At 28.1% G+C, this 15,201-nt stretch overlaps 5 protein-coding genes across 7 annotated transcripts in view; 2 read left to right on the plus strand and 3 right to left on the minus strand.

Annotated features, from left to right (window-relative positions):
- Nucleotides 1-15,201, plus strand: part of LOC141529077 (coiled-coil domain-containing protein 102A) — a 98,032-nt gene that overhangs the window by 44,270 nt on the left and 38,561 nt on the right. The window lies entirely within an intron of this gene.
- Nucleotides 2,082-3,828, minus strand: LOC141529085 (uncharacterized). Its single transcript, XM_074245470.1, has 3 exons — nucleotides 3,128-3,828; nucleotides 2,414-2,694; nucleotides 2,082-2,203 (listed from the first exon to the last, which is right to left on the minus strand). The coding sequence occupies exons 1-3, from the start codon at nucleotides 3,212-3,214 to the stop codon at nucleotides 2,176-2,178; spliced, it is 396 nt and encodes a 131-aa protein (XP_074101571.1). The 5' UTR covers nucleotides 3,215-3,828; the 3' UTR covers nucleotides 2,082-2,175.
- Vamp7 (vesicle-associated membrane protein 7) lies at nucleotides 6,361-8,811 on the minus strand. 2 transcript variants are annotated; one of them, XM_074244759.1, is made up of 5 exons: nucleotides 8,549-8,811; nucleotides 7,838-8,047; nucleotides 7,321-7,458; nucleotides 6,928-7,086; nucleotides 6,361-6,846 (listed from the first exon to the last, which is right to left on the minus strand). In XM_074244759.1, exons 2-5 carry the CDS (start codon nucleotides 8,039-8,041, stop codon nucleotides 6,685-6,687), a joined length of 663 nt encoding a protein of 220 aa, XP_074100860.1. In that variant the 5' UTR covers nucleotides 8,042-8,047; nucleotides 8,549-8,811; the 3' UTR covers nucleotides 6,361-6,684. The 2 variants fall into 2 exon arrangements, with proteins under 2 accessions (XP_074100860.1, XP_074100859.1); XM_074244758.1 differs by lacking the exon at nucleotides 8,549-8,811 and adding an exon at nucleotides 8,323-8,460.
- LOC141529082 (mitochondrial amidoxime reducing component 2) lies at nucleotides 9,892-13,011 on the plus strand. Of its 2 annotated transcripts, XM_074245459.1 has the most exons (5): nucleotides 9,906-10,050; nucleotides 10,148-10,413; nucleotides 10,744-11,324; nucleotides 11,736-12,013; nucleotides 12,442-13,011. In XM_074245459.1, exons 3-5 carry the CDS (start codon nucleotides 10,755-10,757, stop codon nucleotides 12,599-12,601), a joined length of 1,008 nt encoding a protein of 335 aa, XP_074101560.1. In that variant the 5' UTR covers nucleotides 9,906-10,050; nucleotides 10,148-10,413; nucleotides 10,744-10,754; the 3' UTR covers nucleotides 12,602-13,011. The 2 variants fall into 2 exon arrangements, with proteins under 2 accessions (XP_074101559.1, XP_074101560.1); XM_074245458.1 differs by lacking the exon at nucleotides 10,148-10,413 and having other exon boundaries at nucleotides 9,892-10,050.
- Nucleotides 12,883-15,126, minus strand: LOC141529081 (uncharacterized). Its single transcript, XM_074245457.1, has 6 exons — nucleotides 14,949-15,126; nucleotides 14,733-14,887; nucleotides 14,033-14,220; nucleotides 13,736-13,962; nucleotides 13,570-13,669; nucleotides 12,883-13,279 (listed from the first exon to the last, which is right to left on the minus strand). The coding sequence occupies exons 1-6, from the start codon at nucleotides 15,076-15,078 to the stop codon at nucleotides 13,003-13,005; spliced, it is 1,077 nt and encodes a 358-aa protein (XP_074101558.1). The 5' UTR covers nucleotides 15,079-15,126; the 3' UTR covers nucleotides 12,883-13,002.

Consider the following 15,201-nt stretch of genomic DNA (forward strand, 5'->3'; position numbering starts at 1 on the left):
TTAAAAAACAAAAATTTATTTTTTTACAAAAGATAAAAAATTTTTTTCTCGAAAAATTAGAATTTAATTAAAAAAACTCTACAATAACTAGCTGATAATTTTTGCTATTTAATTTTCTTTTTGTGTTAAGTTTTTGGAGGAGTTTTGAATATAGTTTGTTGGTTCTATATTTTTTTTTCCGTGATATTTGTTCATACAATTAATAATCAATCTTCTCATATAATTAAAATTTATTTTAAAAGTAACCAAAACGCATATTGTAATGAAAAATCTCAAAAAATCATCAAACTAAAAAATTTTTATTCATAACTCTTAAATCCCAGTAGTTACATAGAAATTGCAGGTAACCAGCTATTATTATTATTATATCTCTAAGACTCTTGTATCCATAACCCCGTAACAGAGTAAGAGTGAAGCAAACGAATCGATTAACCAGATTATTAATACGAGAGCTGACATTATTTAATTAACACTCCAACTCGAGACCTTTTCATTAGCTACATCGTGATATTATTTTTTTAATGTCAGATTTTTTTTTTTATTTAATGTCAGATAAATAAAATGTCAATGAACAACTCAAAGAATCGAAAAATTTCTCACCTAAGAGACGTCTCTTTTATCAGCATTTTTTTAAAATCTTGTTTTTGGAGTGGAACGTAATTGCTTGTTTGTTGTCGAGTGACTTTGTCGTTTGTTTTTGTTTGTTCCTTTCTTTATATATGTCTTTTTCTTTTATTTTTTTTGCGCAAAAGTTTAAACTGAACGGCACAATGAGGCTAGAGCCACGCGGCACTCGGTCACGCTCGGACCCCACATCACAGACTGACCAACTAACTGTCACTCACTCTCTTTATTCTAGAGTAATCGCAAGGGTGCTCGATTGTCTCGGCTCTCAATTGTTTTATTTTACCGTAATGATTAATCTCGGGTTTAAAGTTTTCTCTTTTTTAAGGGGAAGTTTGAATTTTCAGAGTTGGATAATAGGACTTATTTTTTAATAAAAGCTTTAATTTTTTTACGATTTAAGTTGTCTTATATTTTTAGTACTTTTGTTTGAAATGAAGAAAAAAATCTTGTGGTTAAATTATTAAAAGTAAAAAAAGTTTTTTTTTTTTTTTTTATATAGTTTATGTATTATGTAATGCTTATAAAATGAAACTTTTATAGTAACTTCGAAAGTAATACTCCGTTGAGGAAATTTATCTCGTACCTTATTTATAGAGGATAAAATTTCTGCAAAGTATTACTTTCATTTTTTATAAAGTCAATAGTTGAGTCCTGTCTAAGAGTATTTTTATTTTTTTTTTTTTTACTCGTAAAAGTTTGTGGTTATAGATATTATGTAATATATTTTTTGATCTCAGTAAAAAAAATCTAATTACATCATTACATTTTTAGAATTTTTTTTTACTTTACAAATTATTAATAACAAAATCAAAAAATTAAATCTTTAAAAAAAATTTTAAATATATTATTTTTAGCCTGAAACATAAACAATTAAATTTATTAAGCTAAAATTTATTTTTTAAGCTTTTATAAATTTGCTTAAGGTCATTTAGAGACACTAACTTCAAACATTTATTTTATTTTTGATAAAAAATACTCAAAATTTCAAAAAAATTTTAAGAAATCGGTTTTTTATCGGAGCGTCCTTAAAAAATGGAAAAAACAAATATTTCTTTTAAAATTAAAATAAATTGAAATGAGGAAAAAAATTAAATAAATAAAATAATTATTCTACGTTATTTTATTTGTAAGAATTTTTTTTTTTTTTTTTTTATAAAAATTCAATTTTTATCAAATTTATGTCAGCTAAATAAAAATTTATTTTCGTGTATAAACCTCACTCCTTCGCTGCAGGTTCTAGGAGTCAAAATTCACTCTAGATTTTTTTACAGTATAAAATACTTAAATTACAGATTAAAGATTAAAGGAAGTATTAAATATCCGCATGTAATTTTGTGGATGATTACAACCCGGTGGGTTTTCCCTGCGGTTTGTTTCAGGGAGAGACAATTACTATCGACACCATCGGTGACATTTCCGTACACGGATAACGTATAGCGTTGTATGACAGTATATATGCCCGAGGGATGAAATATTTCCTATACAATCTCCTGTAAGCGACGTAGACACAGAGACATTTACTTTAGTTAAATATTTGCTTTGACAGCTTTAGTTTCGTCGCTTCTCTTTACATTCCCTGTAACACCCGTTAATAAAAACATTAAACAGCTCAGCTTTCCATCAATGTCAGTCCGCTAATTTAAAATAAAAATTTATAAATTCAATTAAAAAAAAAATTCAGTGGCAATGTAAAAAATAATTGTGTGTAGAATATAGAGCGGCCGGGTCTTCAATTAAAAATAATTTAAGCGAAGATTGGTGGAAAGGCTAATTAAAGATAACTCACTCGTTTTGGTTTTGGGCTCGTTTTTGCATTTTCCCATTGCCGGAAATTACTGACGAGTCGGAAGTTTCCCTAGCGGCTTCCAGAGCGGCTGCTGCTGCCGCCGCGGCAGCTGCTTCCTCCTCCTCTTCTTCTCGCAATTCTTCAGAGGCTTCCTCAGGTATCGTCGTGCAAATATCGTCCAATGGCGGAAAATTCTCCTCTATTTCCTCTTCCCCTAGGTGGTTTTCATCGATGTGATTTTCTCTAGGTCTCGTTACTTCTTCAATATCTGAGTCTATACCCTTTTTTTTTAAAAAAAAAAAATTTTTTTTATTTTTTTCTAATTAATTTAACTAATAAATTTCAATTTTTGAAATTCACAAAAAATAAATTTTATAGAAATTTTTATGATTTAATAAATTTAATTTCTTTTATCAAGAAAACTATTTTCAAGGTAAAGAATTCCTGCAATTCTCTTGATCATTTTTTTTTTTTAATAAAAATTAATATTTCTACTTCTGTTTTATTTTAAAATCTATTTTTTTCTAACAAAAAAAAATTATTGGCGTGTTTTTTCCTCTATAATTATTTAATAATTAATTTTTACACAGAGAGAAAAATATCGTAAATTTTTTATCAGTGCACCAAAAAAAAAAAATTAAACGGTAATTTTATTTTTTTTTTCTTTTAATTAATTTGAGAATAATATAAATTGTGTAATTAAAAAAAAATTACCTGTGCAAAGTCCATATAAAAAGAGTCACGTGAATCGGAGCTTCCGCGGCGAAGCCGAAGACTCAGATCCGGTGAACTTTCTCCCATGTTTTTTATCTCTTTCAACCCCCGAGTTATTAAGTCCTTTGTCTTGGCTCTTTCGGGCTTTGTCTTTTTCTTCTTTCTCCCCCTCTCACCCTCGGTTATTTTCTTTGTCTATATTTTTATCCTTGTTTTTGAGTTCCTCCCTCGGCAGATTGTCAGAAGCCGTCCGTGGAATTCTAAAGAGCACACATTGGGGATGTGCAAGCCTTCACTTCCAGCTTCCGAGCAGGTACGTGAAAAGATTCAAAAATAGGTTCCTATCCGGTGATGGATTATTAAAGACACATGTCTCTGTTTCTTAGTCTTACTTCTCTCCCGGAGCCCTTTCAGAGGCCGAGGTTGGATCCAGAATTATTTATCATTTCGTCTAGTCGGCACAGAAGTTCTCCCGGTGATCGAGTGCTCGGTGTCTTTCTTCACAAGGGACTCATGAAATTTCGAATTGCATTTGTCGCAGCTTCATTGTCATTAATTTAAGGTTTAGCGCAAGCATTCTACCGAAGCATTCTACGGCGCGGGCAATATTAAGCGGGAAAGATCCTAAGATTGTCTGCATCCTCCTGGGGATCTCTGACCCTCTAAACCCGGATCCCAAATAGTCTTTTTCACTCCGGCAATATTTCACTACTTGTTCTGAAGCCAGAATAGCCCAGTCAGTCGCCATAAAACCACCCCCGCTTGCTGTTATATATGTACACACGATAAATATTTATTCATTTTTGTTACAGTGTATATTTTTATTATTTTTGTACTGTCAATTTTTAAATGAGAGATAAATTACGAAATTCCATTTTTAATAAATAAAATAATTATAGTATTTTTAATTAAAATTATTGCTTAAAAAAAAATTACATTATTTTTAGTTAAGAAAATAATTATTTAGTTTTTTCATAATAATTATTAACTAAAAAAAAAAATAAAAATCGCACTATTATTAAAAAATTAAATAAATTTTATGAAAAAAAAATTTTTTTTTTAAATTAAATACATTTTATAAAAAAAGAAATTGTCACTTGTTTAGGATTAAGTAGTCAAACAAATTACATTTGTAAAATACATGCCCCTCTTTAGAGTGTCAATCAATTTTTTTTTGTTCACAGAAGTTAGTAAAAAAATTGATAAAAATATCGTGAAAGAAAAAAAAAAATTTCGATAGCTTTTTTATCTTTAAAGTTGGAAAAAATTTTGGCTCCCATATTTTTGGATAAAATTTCTATTTTCTCTTTTTGATGTTTTTGGTGTATTTTTTTTAAGTAAATAAAAAAACGAATAATTAAAAAAAAATTTAACGTGGCTCGACCCCACTTGTGAATAATTACCAAAATTTAGTCTAAAAAAAAAGGTTTTTAAAAGCAATAATCTTAAAAAAAATTATACAATCTCAATGTCATAATTAAAATTATTTTTATTTTATAAAAATTTATTATTGACTAACTTATTAAATTTTCAATAAGAAATTAAGTGTTTCTCATAAATTTCCTAAATAATTGACAACAAATCAAAAATGACTCCCATAAAATTTTCTCACATAAAAAACAAATTAAATACTTACAATCCAACAAAAACACACCCTCAATCTACAATCATCACCAAACATCAAACCACTAGAAGCTCAGAAAATACTTAAAAACTTTTATTATTTATATCATAACAAGTAAAAGAAACTAAAAGTGTGTTTATCTCCAGAAAACTCGGACTGTTGTGACGTAAAATTCTAGCACGCGGGTGCAGGACGACGTAGAACGTAGAACGTAGAACGTAGAACGAGCTACCCTCGTGTGCACCCCAGTGATTCAACGGTAGTAAAACTACTACTCTGTACTATATGAACCCTGTATTGTTACTGTATACAACTACTGATTATCTGAGTAGTGTCACTACTACCAATGCAATGATTGTTATTTTTCCGGCTCTTGAAATAGCAACATAAAACTTAGAGCCTTGATTCTGGGTTAAATATCGGAGATACGAAAAAACCACAAGAGTACTTTTTAGTAGAAAATTAAATTCTCTACAATAAAGGTCCCTGTGAATTTTTTCGTATCTCGCATCCTTTGGCCAGGATATTAATTAGAACTGTTAAAAATTCACACCATTGAATTTGTATTCACACAAATTTTCACAGAAGAAAATTTCCACGGCATAAATTTTCCGATAAAATTAAAAATAGGAAAACTGGATTTTTAGCGACCCGGTAACTTGTTGATTTTTAAATAAATTTTTAGGAATGTTTTTTTTTTGCGTAAACGGGAGATTAGAGGGTGGAATAGAGGAATAGAGTGGAGTAGAATGAGATAAGAGGAGAAAGGATTGGAGAGAGGAGAGGAGAGGAGATAAAAAGTTAGAGAGGAAGAAGGGAGGAAGGGAGTGACGGTGGAGTGGATGCTCCAGTAAAATTCTCCACGCCCGATGCGATAAGAGTTTGAGAAGCTACAAGCGGTGTATATAGTAGTACAGCAGCCAACGGGTCCGATCAATTGTACTTGGGAGACACGAGCACCCTAGTGTACAAGGGCGCGCCACGCGAGTCATCGACATCCCGACGACCGACGATGTGCGAGCTCCACTCTGCGAGCCTCGAATCACCCGGGATCCGACGCGATCCCAGCGCTCTGATACGCTCACACGTTAACTAGTTATGTTACTAGTAACAGGGCGAGGGTGGAGAGAGTCCTACGAGCCATGCCGAGAGGGCTTTACTTCAGGACTCGTTTCAGGGGTGTAAAATTTCGTCTTGCACCCGAGATGGCTTTTTCTTTTTTTTTTAATCAACTAAAAAATTTTTTTTTTGTTAATAATTGTTAAAAAATATTCTAAATTACAAAATTATCAATTTTTATTAGTATTTATTTTTTAAAATAAAAAATTCAAGTTCAAATTTTAATTTGTACAGAATTTTTACATTAGTCTGATATTTTTTTTTTATAAATTAATTAAAAGAAATTGAAAAAAAGTTTTTGGATGATTTTAACAAAAAAATAATTAAAGATCTAGTAATTTTAGTTATTTTTAATTTTTTTCAACTTTACCCTGGAAAAAAAAAATAATTTGATTTAGAGAAGCAGAAAAATTTTAAAGTGAGAATTTTTAAATCGAATTTGATTTTTCGAAAAATTTTAAACTTAAAAAATTGACTCAACACAAAAAAATCTTATGCTCTAAATTGAAAATTATTAATTATATTTGTAATTTAAAATACATGTATAATATAATAATCATTTAATATCATCTATAACAATAAATCTAAATAATAGTTAAAATTTATTACAGTAAAAAATTAAAGTGGCTGTATAGTACCTGAATAATGTGCCATAGGTTACACGTATATCTATATATACATTTTCAATATTTATATTTGTTCATCGTTTTCTTTCTCAAACTCTATATTAATATCAATTAATAATAATAATATATAAATATATCTGTTATTTTATTTAATTTTTCAAAGAAAAGAAATAAAAATAAAAATTTATTTAATTTCCGACGCATTTCTGCCAAGCCAGTCCGCCACAAAACATTGAGACGATAAAGTAGACAACGACGATCAAAATAGCGCCAACTATCACGTAGAGTTTAACATTCTTCCAGAATAAAGAGCGGGCTAGGTTTCTGCTTGTCTTTCTAAATGTCACAGACTGAAAAAATAATAAATTTATTTATATTAGTATTATTAATATTTTACAACAAAGAAAAAAAAATAATCTTCAATTACTTACATTATTTGTTAAGTTTTCAGTTTTGTTAACAAGTAACTCCAGTCGTTCGCCTCTCATAGCAACATTGTCAATATTTCGCACCATTATATCTTTAAGTTCGTCCAATTCTCCATGAACTTTTGATAGTGTGTCAATATCTTTAGATTCGCTGTAATGTTTCTGAAATTTATTTCAATTTTTATTAGTGAGTTTATAAAAAATTTTTATGAAAAAAAAATAATAATTATTGATTTGATATTTATTTCTTTCTAAAGACTGGTTTCTGTATGATAACAAGTGATGTTTTTCTTGTAATATTATCATCATTGTCATCTAATCTCAATAATTTTTTGTTCAGTAAATATTGTTTATGTCGAATAGCGTTAAATAAATAAATAAGTAAAATTTTATTACCATTTCATTAGTCAACACTCGTGAAAATTCAGTGTTCATTGAGTAAGCTATAGCAGTATGAATCCCGGGGCCATAAGACGCCAAAAATCGTCGTTTTATTTCATTTAAAAATAAGAACGCTCTTGATCTCTGGAAATCCTGGAAATGATTTATAAATTTTATTTTAATAAAAAACATAAGAGTTTTTATTTGCAATAAATTTTTCAAACTATAATTTTTAACTTTACAATCAACCAGAATTGTTTCAGATTTTTTGGAAAAAGGACCAAAATTTTTTAACTTTTTTTTTTACAATTTGCAAATTTGAAAAAATCAAACTGATTTTTTTTTTCCAACGATAGTATTTAAATTTATTTAAAATGAAAAATTGAATGGAGTTATACTGTTCAGTCATGATTTTATTTTTATTTTTAATTTAAAATAATACACTAACTAGCTGTTGAACCAAACAATGCAACTTTATCTGAAAATGTAATTTAAAGCGCTTATCATTCAAATGAGTCAACTAAATACTTACATCATCTGTTATACACATATAAATAATTCTATCCTCACAAATGTAATGAAACAAATACGGTCCTTGTGAGTAAGTTAGTTTATCATTTTGAGGCGGTATTTTTGGTAGAATTTTGTCTATTACTTCCTCGAAATTACCAGTACAGGTTGCATACTTGGCTAGTATTGTTGGTCCTCGCGAAATTACGCTGTATAAGATAGGCATTGTTACCTGCAAACAATCAATTGAAATTAATTTTTAAAATCATAATTTTTTTTTTTTTTTTTTTTTATAGAATATTTTTTTTTTTAGCTTTAGAGCAATTGATTTAATATAAAAATTACTAAAATTATGCTACTGCACTTATCAGACAACTGAAAATTTTTTTTAATAGAAAAATTATTAAAAATCAAATTAAAAATATAAAATATTTCGTTTTTTCAATAAAAAAATTTAGCCAAAATAAAAAATGCAATTTTATTTAAATATTTTGTTCTTAATCTAACCAAAAACTGATCAGATGTCATTCAGTTTCTCTTGCAATTATCAATACAACTCAGTCACTGTTTCTAAATAAATAAATAAAATAAATAAGCGAATTAGTAATCAAAGTTTATATTTTAGATTTAGTATTAAATAAAAATGAGACATATGTTGTTAAACAGTCCCAAAGAAAATCACTAACAAAAAACAGTGATTAAGGCTAATTACAATGTGCTTTACATGACTCACCGATTTACGACGTACAACACAACAATCCACTGAGTAATTTTTTATTTATCCAATAATAAATACTCTGACGTTTGTTCTTAAATTGGAGCAATTTTAAAAGTAGATGAACAAATTTTACGATAAATTCAGAAAAGTGTGCTCAGATTATCAAAACAAAATACAAACAGTGAAGCTACGCCTTAAAGATATTTTTTATTTTCCGATAATTGAGATCTGTTGTAACTGACATTTAAGTCGCCATCCATAAACGTCAAAACACTGAAAAATATCAGCTGATTTTTTTTTTACATTCTTTATTTTATTATTTTTTCTTTAACTCGCACGCCTTCGGTTTATTGCGGCAGGAATTCCAAGTACTGAGTTTTAGCGGGAAAATTTAAATCTTATTTTAGCTCCACAGTTACCGAATAAATACAATATATCATACTAAAATTAGATAAAAATAAAATTGGCTGACATTTAAAAATTTTCATACTTTTTTTTTTTAATGAGAAAATTTTCCGATCATTTTTCGGTAAAATTAAAAAAAAACTTGTGTTAATTGTTTCTTAACAATTATTTGTTAAAAACAACTTTGAAATAATTTTTTGATAAACAGGAAATTCTAAAAATTCTACAAAATGAATTTTTATTTTCTCTGTAATAATTTTTTTATTAATAAAAATTTTAAAACTACAATTCAACATACAATTTTTTTTAAATCTGAAAAAAAAATGTGTTGAAATTTTTCACTTGAAATAAATTTATTTCTTCTTTAAGTATTTGGAGCAAAAATGTATTTTTGCAGAAATAAATAAAATTCCATGCAACAACTATAAAAATTTCCAAGATTAATACAAAGATATCATTAATTGCTTGATAATCATCAATTAATATAAAGAGAAAATAATTAAACTGAATGAAGAAACTATTAAAAATCCCTCCAAATCATGAATAATGCATTTTAAAATGAAGTAATTAAAAAACTAATTTTGAAGGTATCAATTAAGATTATTTATCGATAAATAAAATAATTTTTGCATAAAATAGAATTTTAGTTACACTAATTTGTTACTCATTCATACTTTTACAGTTAGAGTGAATTATTTACGGATGATATACTTGAGCAACAATCAAACGCAACAGTAAATGTTGCGTGGATCGATAACGGTATCTTTCGTGTTTGAGATGCGCGGTGCGTGATTCCTTGTATATATATTTAACATAGATGGTATTTATTACGCATACTTCACCAATACTTGCGAGCGAAAATAATATTAGTCTGTATTACTATATATATATAGTGCAGAGTATAGTACTCAGTACTGTCTAGTATTATCTAGTGAATTTTAACACTATAGACTTCACCGCAAATTTACAGCGTCTAGTCGTGTGCCGGCAGCCAAGCGATCGTTATCACTCTTTTTATATTTTGGTGTTATCAGTTCATATCTAAATGAATAAATAAACACATTTAAATATAAGTTTGTTTTATTTGTGCTAATGCTTAAATAATAAAATGGGTAAGTAGTCATTTTATTACTATTTATTTTTTTTTGTTTATAATTTTTTTTAAGAGAAAAAAAATTTTGAAAGGTTGTTTTTTATTTTCTATTTCAGTTATGTAATTAATAATTGCGTTGAATTGCTCTTAAAAGGCTGAAATAATTTATCATGAATGTAAAATTGATGGATTACTTATTATCGAAAAAAAATTATTTTTTTTTGTAAATAATATTTTAATAATACAGTATAATAATTTTAAGCAACGTCAGCATAAAATTTCTAGAATCAAGAATTTAAAGTCTCTAATTACTAAGTTTTTTGTTGCAAAAAAATCAGGTGACCATGAACACTAATAGTAACTATTAACTCTAATTTTAAAAGTAATTAAAAAAAAATTATTATTATTTTTTATAAAATACTTTGTGATAATTATTTTTATATTTTTATATTGAGTTATTCGGGAAAATTTAATCTTATAGTTACATAATTGAACATAACTCTTAAAGGATTGATTTTATGAAAAAATCATAAGAGAGCAAAATTGTAGCTGACAAAATTTCTTATAAAAAATGTTTGTATGTTGTGAGATTATTTTCAATATCTTCGGAGATACATCAATTTTAAAAGAAAATTATGAACTCAATTTTAACAAATTTAAAAATAATTTTAATAATCTTAAAAATTAAATAAAAAAAAAATAATTTCAACAGACAGAACAAGAATGAGCTACATAACAGCCCTAGCAATAGGAACAACAACCTTGCTCGTCTTTGCCTGGTGGTGGTGGCGACGAGGCAAGGTCTACATTTTGCCCAGCAAGTGGCGAAAAGTCGGCGAGCTGAGCGACATCTTCGTCTTCCCAGTGAAATCCTTGGGCTGCATCCGAGAGACCGCGATTGAGTGCACTCCTCTGGGCTGCAAGTCCGGATGGCTTAGAGACCGTACTCTGATGGTGATAGACTTATCCGGAAAGTTCGTCACTGGAAGACAGCTGCCACGAATGGTCCAAGTGATTCCTAACGTAGCAGGCTCAGTATTGACCCTCCGCGCTCCAGGAATGATGACTATTAGTATAGATCTGGCCCAGATCGGGAGCAAGACCTTTAAAGCCGCAGTCTGGAGTCAGTCCGTTCCTGCCTGCGATTGCGGTGAAGAAGTTGCCCGCTGGCTGTCCCGCTTTCTTCTTCAAGAGGACACTGGCCTCAGACTGGTCTACTATTCGCTTGATGGACCGTGTCGCGATGTTAGAGAAAATAATCGGGGATTTCCTCTTATGGAAAAATCCGATGCAGTATGTTCATTTTTTTTTTTTTTTTTCATTCCTTTTCATTCATTTTTTTTTTGCATGCCTGACAGCCACACAGTAAAAAAATTTTGTGTTAAAAATTTTTGTGTTAGATATTTAACACTTTTATGTGTAAATTTAACATTTATTGTGTTAAATTAACAAAAAAAAAAAAAAATATTTAACATAAATTTTTTTGACGCACTGACGCAAAATTTTTTACTGTGCACGTTGTACATATAATTGATACAAAAAGCACACTGTTAAAAAAAAAATGATCTCTAAACTTAAAAAAAAATTTTTTAATCGGTTAATTGCTATTTTTACATAAAAAAGTGATTTTAAAGACGTTTTTAGACAAGAAAAAGACACTAATAGGTTATACCGGATAACTTTTATTTAACTTTTTAAAAACAGGGCGCCTATCCAGACGCAACAGCTTACACGTTGATGAACGAAGCTTCGATCAATGATTTGAACACGCGAATAGAAGATGCAGTGGTTCCTCTAAATTTCAGGCCTAATTTCTTGGTTAAAGGCGCAGAACCTTTGGAAGAAGATTCTTGGGACTGGATAAAAATCGGCGGTGTTTTATTTAGAAACGTCAAGCCTTGTACCAGATGTATCTTCACTACTGTTCATCCAGAGCTTGGTGTTAAAGATCCTAAAATGGAGCCACTTAAGACTTTGAGAACGTAACTACTTAGATAATTTAATTAACGACTAACACTCGCGCAGAAGACTTGATTAAATAAAAATATTATCTTGAAAATTTCATTCTTGTTTCAAAATATTTCATTTTAATTTATTAAAAAAATAATAGTAATTAAAATAAATTAATTATTTATTTAAAAAAATTATAATAATTAAAATAAATTAATTATTTATTTTAAAAAATAACAATTAAAATAAATTAATAATTTATTAAAGAAGTAATTTTTTGGATCAAAAATATTTTTATTTTATCAAGTAATTTTTTTTATTGTACTAAATATTAATGAGCTTGATAGTAATTTATCAAATGACAACTTAAATTATAAACACAATAAATTTTTTATAAAATTCTTGAGAAACTTGTCTTGTAAAACTCTCGGTATTTATAAAAATGATAAAATATTTACAGATACAGACTGATTGAAGATCCTGATTTGCGTCCTTACACCAAAGACAATCCAGTAATGGGCGTCCATATGGGCTTGAAAGGACCCAATGGAGTGGTCCGGATTGGGGACCCAGTGTACGTCGGTATTGCCGATGCTGACCCTGTTACATCGCCTCCGTAGCTAAAACGGTGGGACTCTTGCGATTGCATGTGTCCCAGCGAGTCACCGTGTGACAATTTATTGTAAATTACTATTTTTATAAATACATATTAATCATAATCATAAGATATTATACATACTCATATTTTTGTAAATTTTATACGAGTAAGATTTAAAAAAAAAAAGTGTAATTTTTTTAAAAAGTAAATTAACAGTTTTGGAGCTTTTTTGGCGTTTAATAAATCTAATTAAATATTAACAAGAAACTTAAGTGTGCATCGTACAAATAATACACCCGCTAATTTAATTTGGCTTTAGCTATGTATATTTTAGCAACAAAAATTGTGTCAAATTACAATGAGATATTTAATGTTACAAAATGTGCTTGTAATTAATTTATAATACATTAAAATTGATAGTAATTAATAGTATTTATTGACGAAGACTCTCAATCCTAGAAACCCTCCATATTCTAGAGCGCCACGATAATACCAACCGATTCCGCGAATAGGTTCGGGTGGGCTAGTAACTACTTCACGTAAATCTATGTATGGAATTATGTGCTGCTGATAGTCTAAATCAAAAGAAGTTGTATTGAAGAACAAATGATTTTGGCATGAACCGCTCAATATGGTGTTATTTCCTACTAATGCCGTTGATGGCCGGATTTTATCAAAGTTCTTAAAAACATTATCGGTTCTAAAATTATAAATTTAGTCATTAGATTTTAAATTAAATAAAAATTATGATTCATACATGGAAAAAAAAATTAACTTAAATCAAGAGAAAAATTCTTGATCCAAGAAAATAATTTTGAAGAGTTGCATTGTCTTGAATCGAGACGAAAAATTCTTAAATTGAAAAAAATTTACTTAAACCAAGAAAAATTTTTTAATTTAAGAATTTTTCTACTTAAATCAAGAAGATGAAATTCTTCAAAATTATTTACTTGATTCAAGTAAATTTTTTTTTCTGTGTATGTTCCATACCTCTTGCATTCTATTTTTTTGACAATTGGAAGTTTTGTTCTATGGATATTGTTATTATCGTTGAGATACCGACCGATTACATTTTCTCCAAATTTTACACCTGTGGAAAAAAAATTGTACGTGAAAATTTCGGAAATAGTGGTGTAAAAATGATTAAATAATTAACCTGTAACAACAGCTTTTTCTGATAGGACAAAATCATTCAATACAATTTTAAAACCGTCGTAGATAAAATTGCTGTTTCTTGTAAATATTTTTGTTGAATTAACACATCTTTCTTGAAAGTGCCATTTGACGGTATTCAAAATAATCCGCCCATTGATTAACTTCGCCTTTTGCACTTCAAGATGGATTCTATTTTGATACCTTCGGAATCTTACTCCAGTTACAACACTACAAATATATATATTTAATTAAATCGCGTGGTCAGTAAATATATCAATTCTTGATGATCATTACTTACTAATTGCTTTCCAGTTCAATGGGATCAACGCAAAAAGAGTCGAGTAATTTAGATGGAGGGTAGTTAAAAATGTTACGATGTAAATGACTCAATACACTTTTATTTGTATCGATATCACTGTCATAAGTATGATTACACAAACAAAAATACCTATCATTAAAAATTTGGAATTTGTCATTTGATGATTTCTAGAAAAAGTATAGTCAATTAAACAAAGTCGAAAAAATCGTATTCTAAATTCCAAAAAAGCATAGACAAATTTTTATTTTTGCCATTTGCTTTGCAAAAATATTCTAAGCTTAAATTGATAAAAAAAAAAAAATTCCAAAACCAAAAAGGCGTATTAATTTTTTGTGTCATCTTATTTTGCATTAATTTGTTGTGTATCTTCTCTTAATAGTTGAATTTTCTTATTCTTCAGTATTTTACTTTAATCTAGTTTTGTTTTTAAAAGTTTTTGTCAAGATTTTGTACTAAAACTTTGATATTATTTGATCCACTTTTTTTAATTTTATAAAATTTTTCTTAACGCCAAAAATATGTATGTCTTGAACTATTTGAGTTATTTCAAGGTTAATGGAAGAAAAAAAATTTTTTTTACACCCTTCTGACAAAAAAAATTTGTCTAGCTGCTACTACGCCTTTTCGGAATTTAGGACGCGATTTAAAAACAAAAATATATATTTTTAAAGTAATTTACTTTTAACGAACAACTGTGAATAAATCCTGGGCAATCATTTTTCTTGCGCAAAACATTTGTCAAATTTTCAAGATCTTCTTTTTTGATATGGTCAGATAACGAATATTCCTTGTCAATTAGAACCATGTATTCGTTGTTAAATTCAGCAAACATATCTTAACAATAAAAAAATTAATTTTATTTTAAATTCTTCAAAGTTAATATTTTTTAGAATACCTCCAGTCCATGAAGATAGTGGATCTTCGTTTTGCAATTCTTTCAGTTTCGATGTTACTGAAACTATATTTACTACCATAATTATGATAAAAAAAATTTTTTGGGCCGTATATACAGTAGCGGGACCCATTGTTTTTATTAAAATTAGCAGTTATTTCAAATTGTACTTGCACTGTAATAGCTTTTCTTTAAAATGAAAAAAAAAATTTTTGAAATATATTATTTAAAAATTTTTTTACAACTTTGTTTTAAA

Source organism: Cotesia typhae, unplaced genomic scaffold (genome assembly GCF_013202065.1).
Source record: "Cotesia typhae breed Kobodo isofemale line unplaced genomic scaffold, CoteBio_Ctyphae contig_44, whole genome shotgun sequence".
Taxonomy (NCBI): Eukaryota; Metazoa; Arthropoda; class Insecta; order Hymenoptera; family Braconidae; genus Cotesia; species Cotesia typhae.

Coding starts and splice junctions, on each gene's coding strand:
- LOC141529085 (XM_074245470.1), bottom strand. CDS start 3,214: ATGGGAGAAAGTTCACCGGATCTGAGTCTTCGGCTTCGCCGCGGAAGC. Junction 2,695..3,127: donor TTTATATGGACTTTGCACAG/GTAATTTTTTTT, acceptor TTAAAAAAAAAG/GGTATAGACTCAGATATTGA. Junction 2,204..2,413: donor CGAGCCCAAAACCAAAACGA/GTGAGTTATCTT, acceptor CGGGTGTTACAG/GGAATGTAAAGAGAAGCGAC.
- LOC141529082 (XM_074245458.1), top strand. Junction 11,325..11,735: donor TTATGGAAAAATCCGATGCA/GTATGTTCATTT, acceptor TTTTAAAAACAG/GGCGCCTATCCAGACGCAAC. Junction 12,014..12,441: donor CCACTTAAGACTTTGAGAAC/GTAACTACTTAG, acceptor AAATATTTACAG/ATACAGACTGATTGAAGATC.
- LOC141529081 (XM_074245457.1), bottom strand. CDS start 15,078: ATGGGTCCCGCTACTGTATATACGGCCCAAAAAATTTTTTTTATCATA. Junction 14,888..14,948: donor ACTATCTTCATGGACTGGAG/GTATTCTAAAAA, acceptor TTTATTGTTAAG/ATATGTTTGCTGAATTTAAC. Junction 13,670..13,735: donor AGAAAAAGCTGTTGTTACAG/GTTAATTATTTA, acceptor TTTTTTCCACAG/GTGTAAAATTTGGAGAAAAT.
- Vamp7 (XM_074244758.1), bottom strand. CDS start 8,343: ATGACATCTGATCAGTTTTTG. Junction 8,048..8,322: donor TGACATCTGATCAGTTTTTG/GTTAGATTAAGA, acceptor GATTGTTTGCAG/GTAACAATGCCTATCTTATA. Junction 7,459..7,837: donor ATATGTGTATAACAGATGAT/GTAAGTATTTAG, acceptor AATCATTTCCAG/GATTTCCAGAGATCAAGAGC.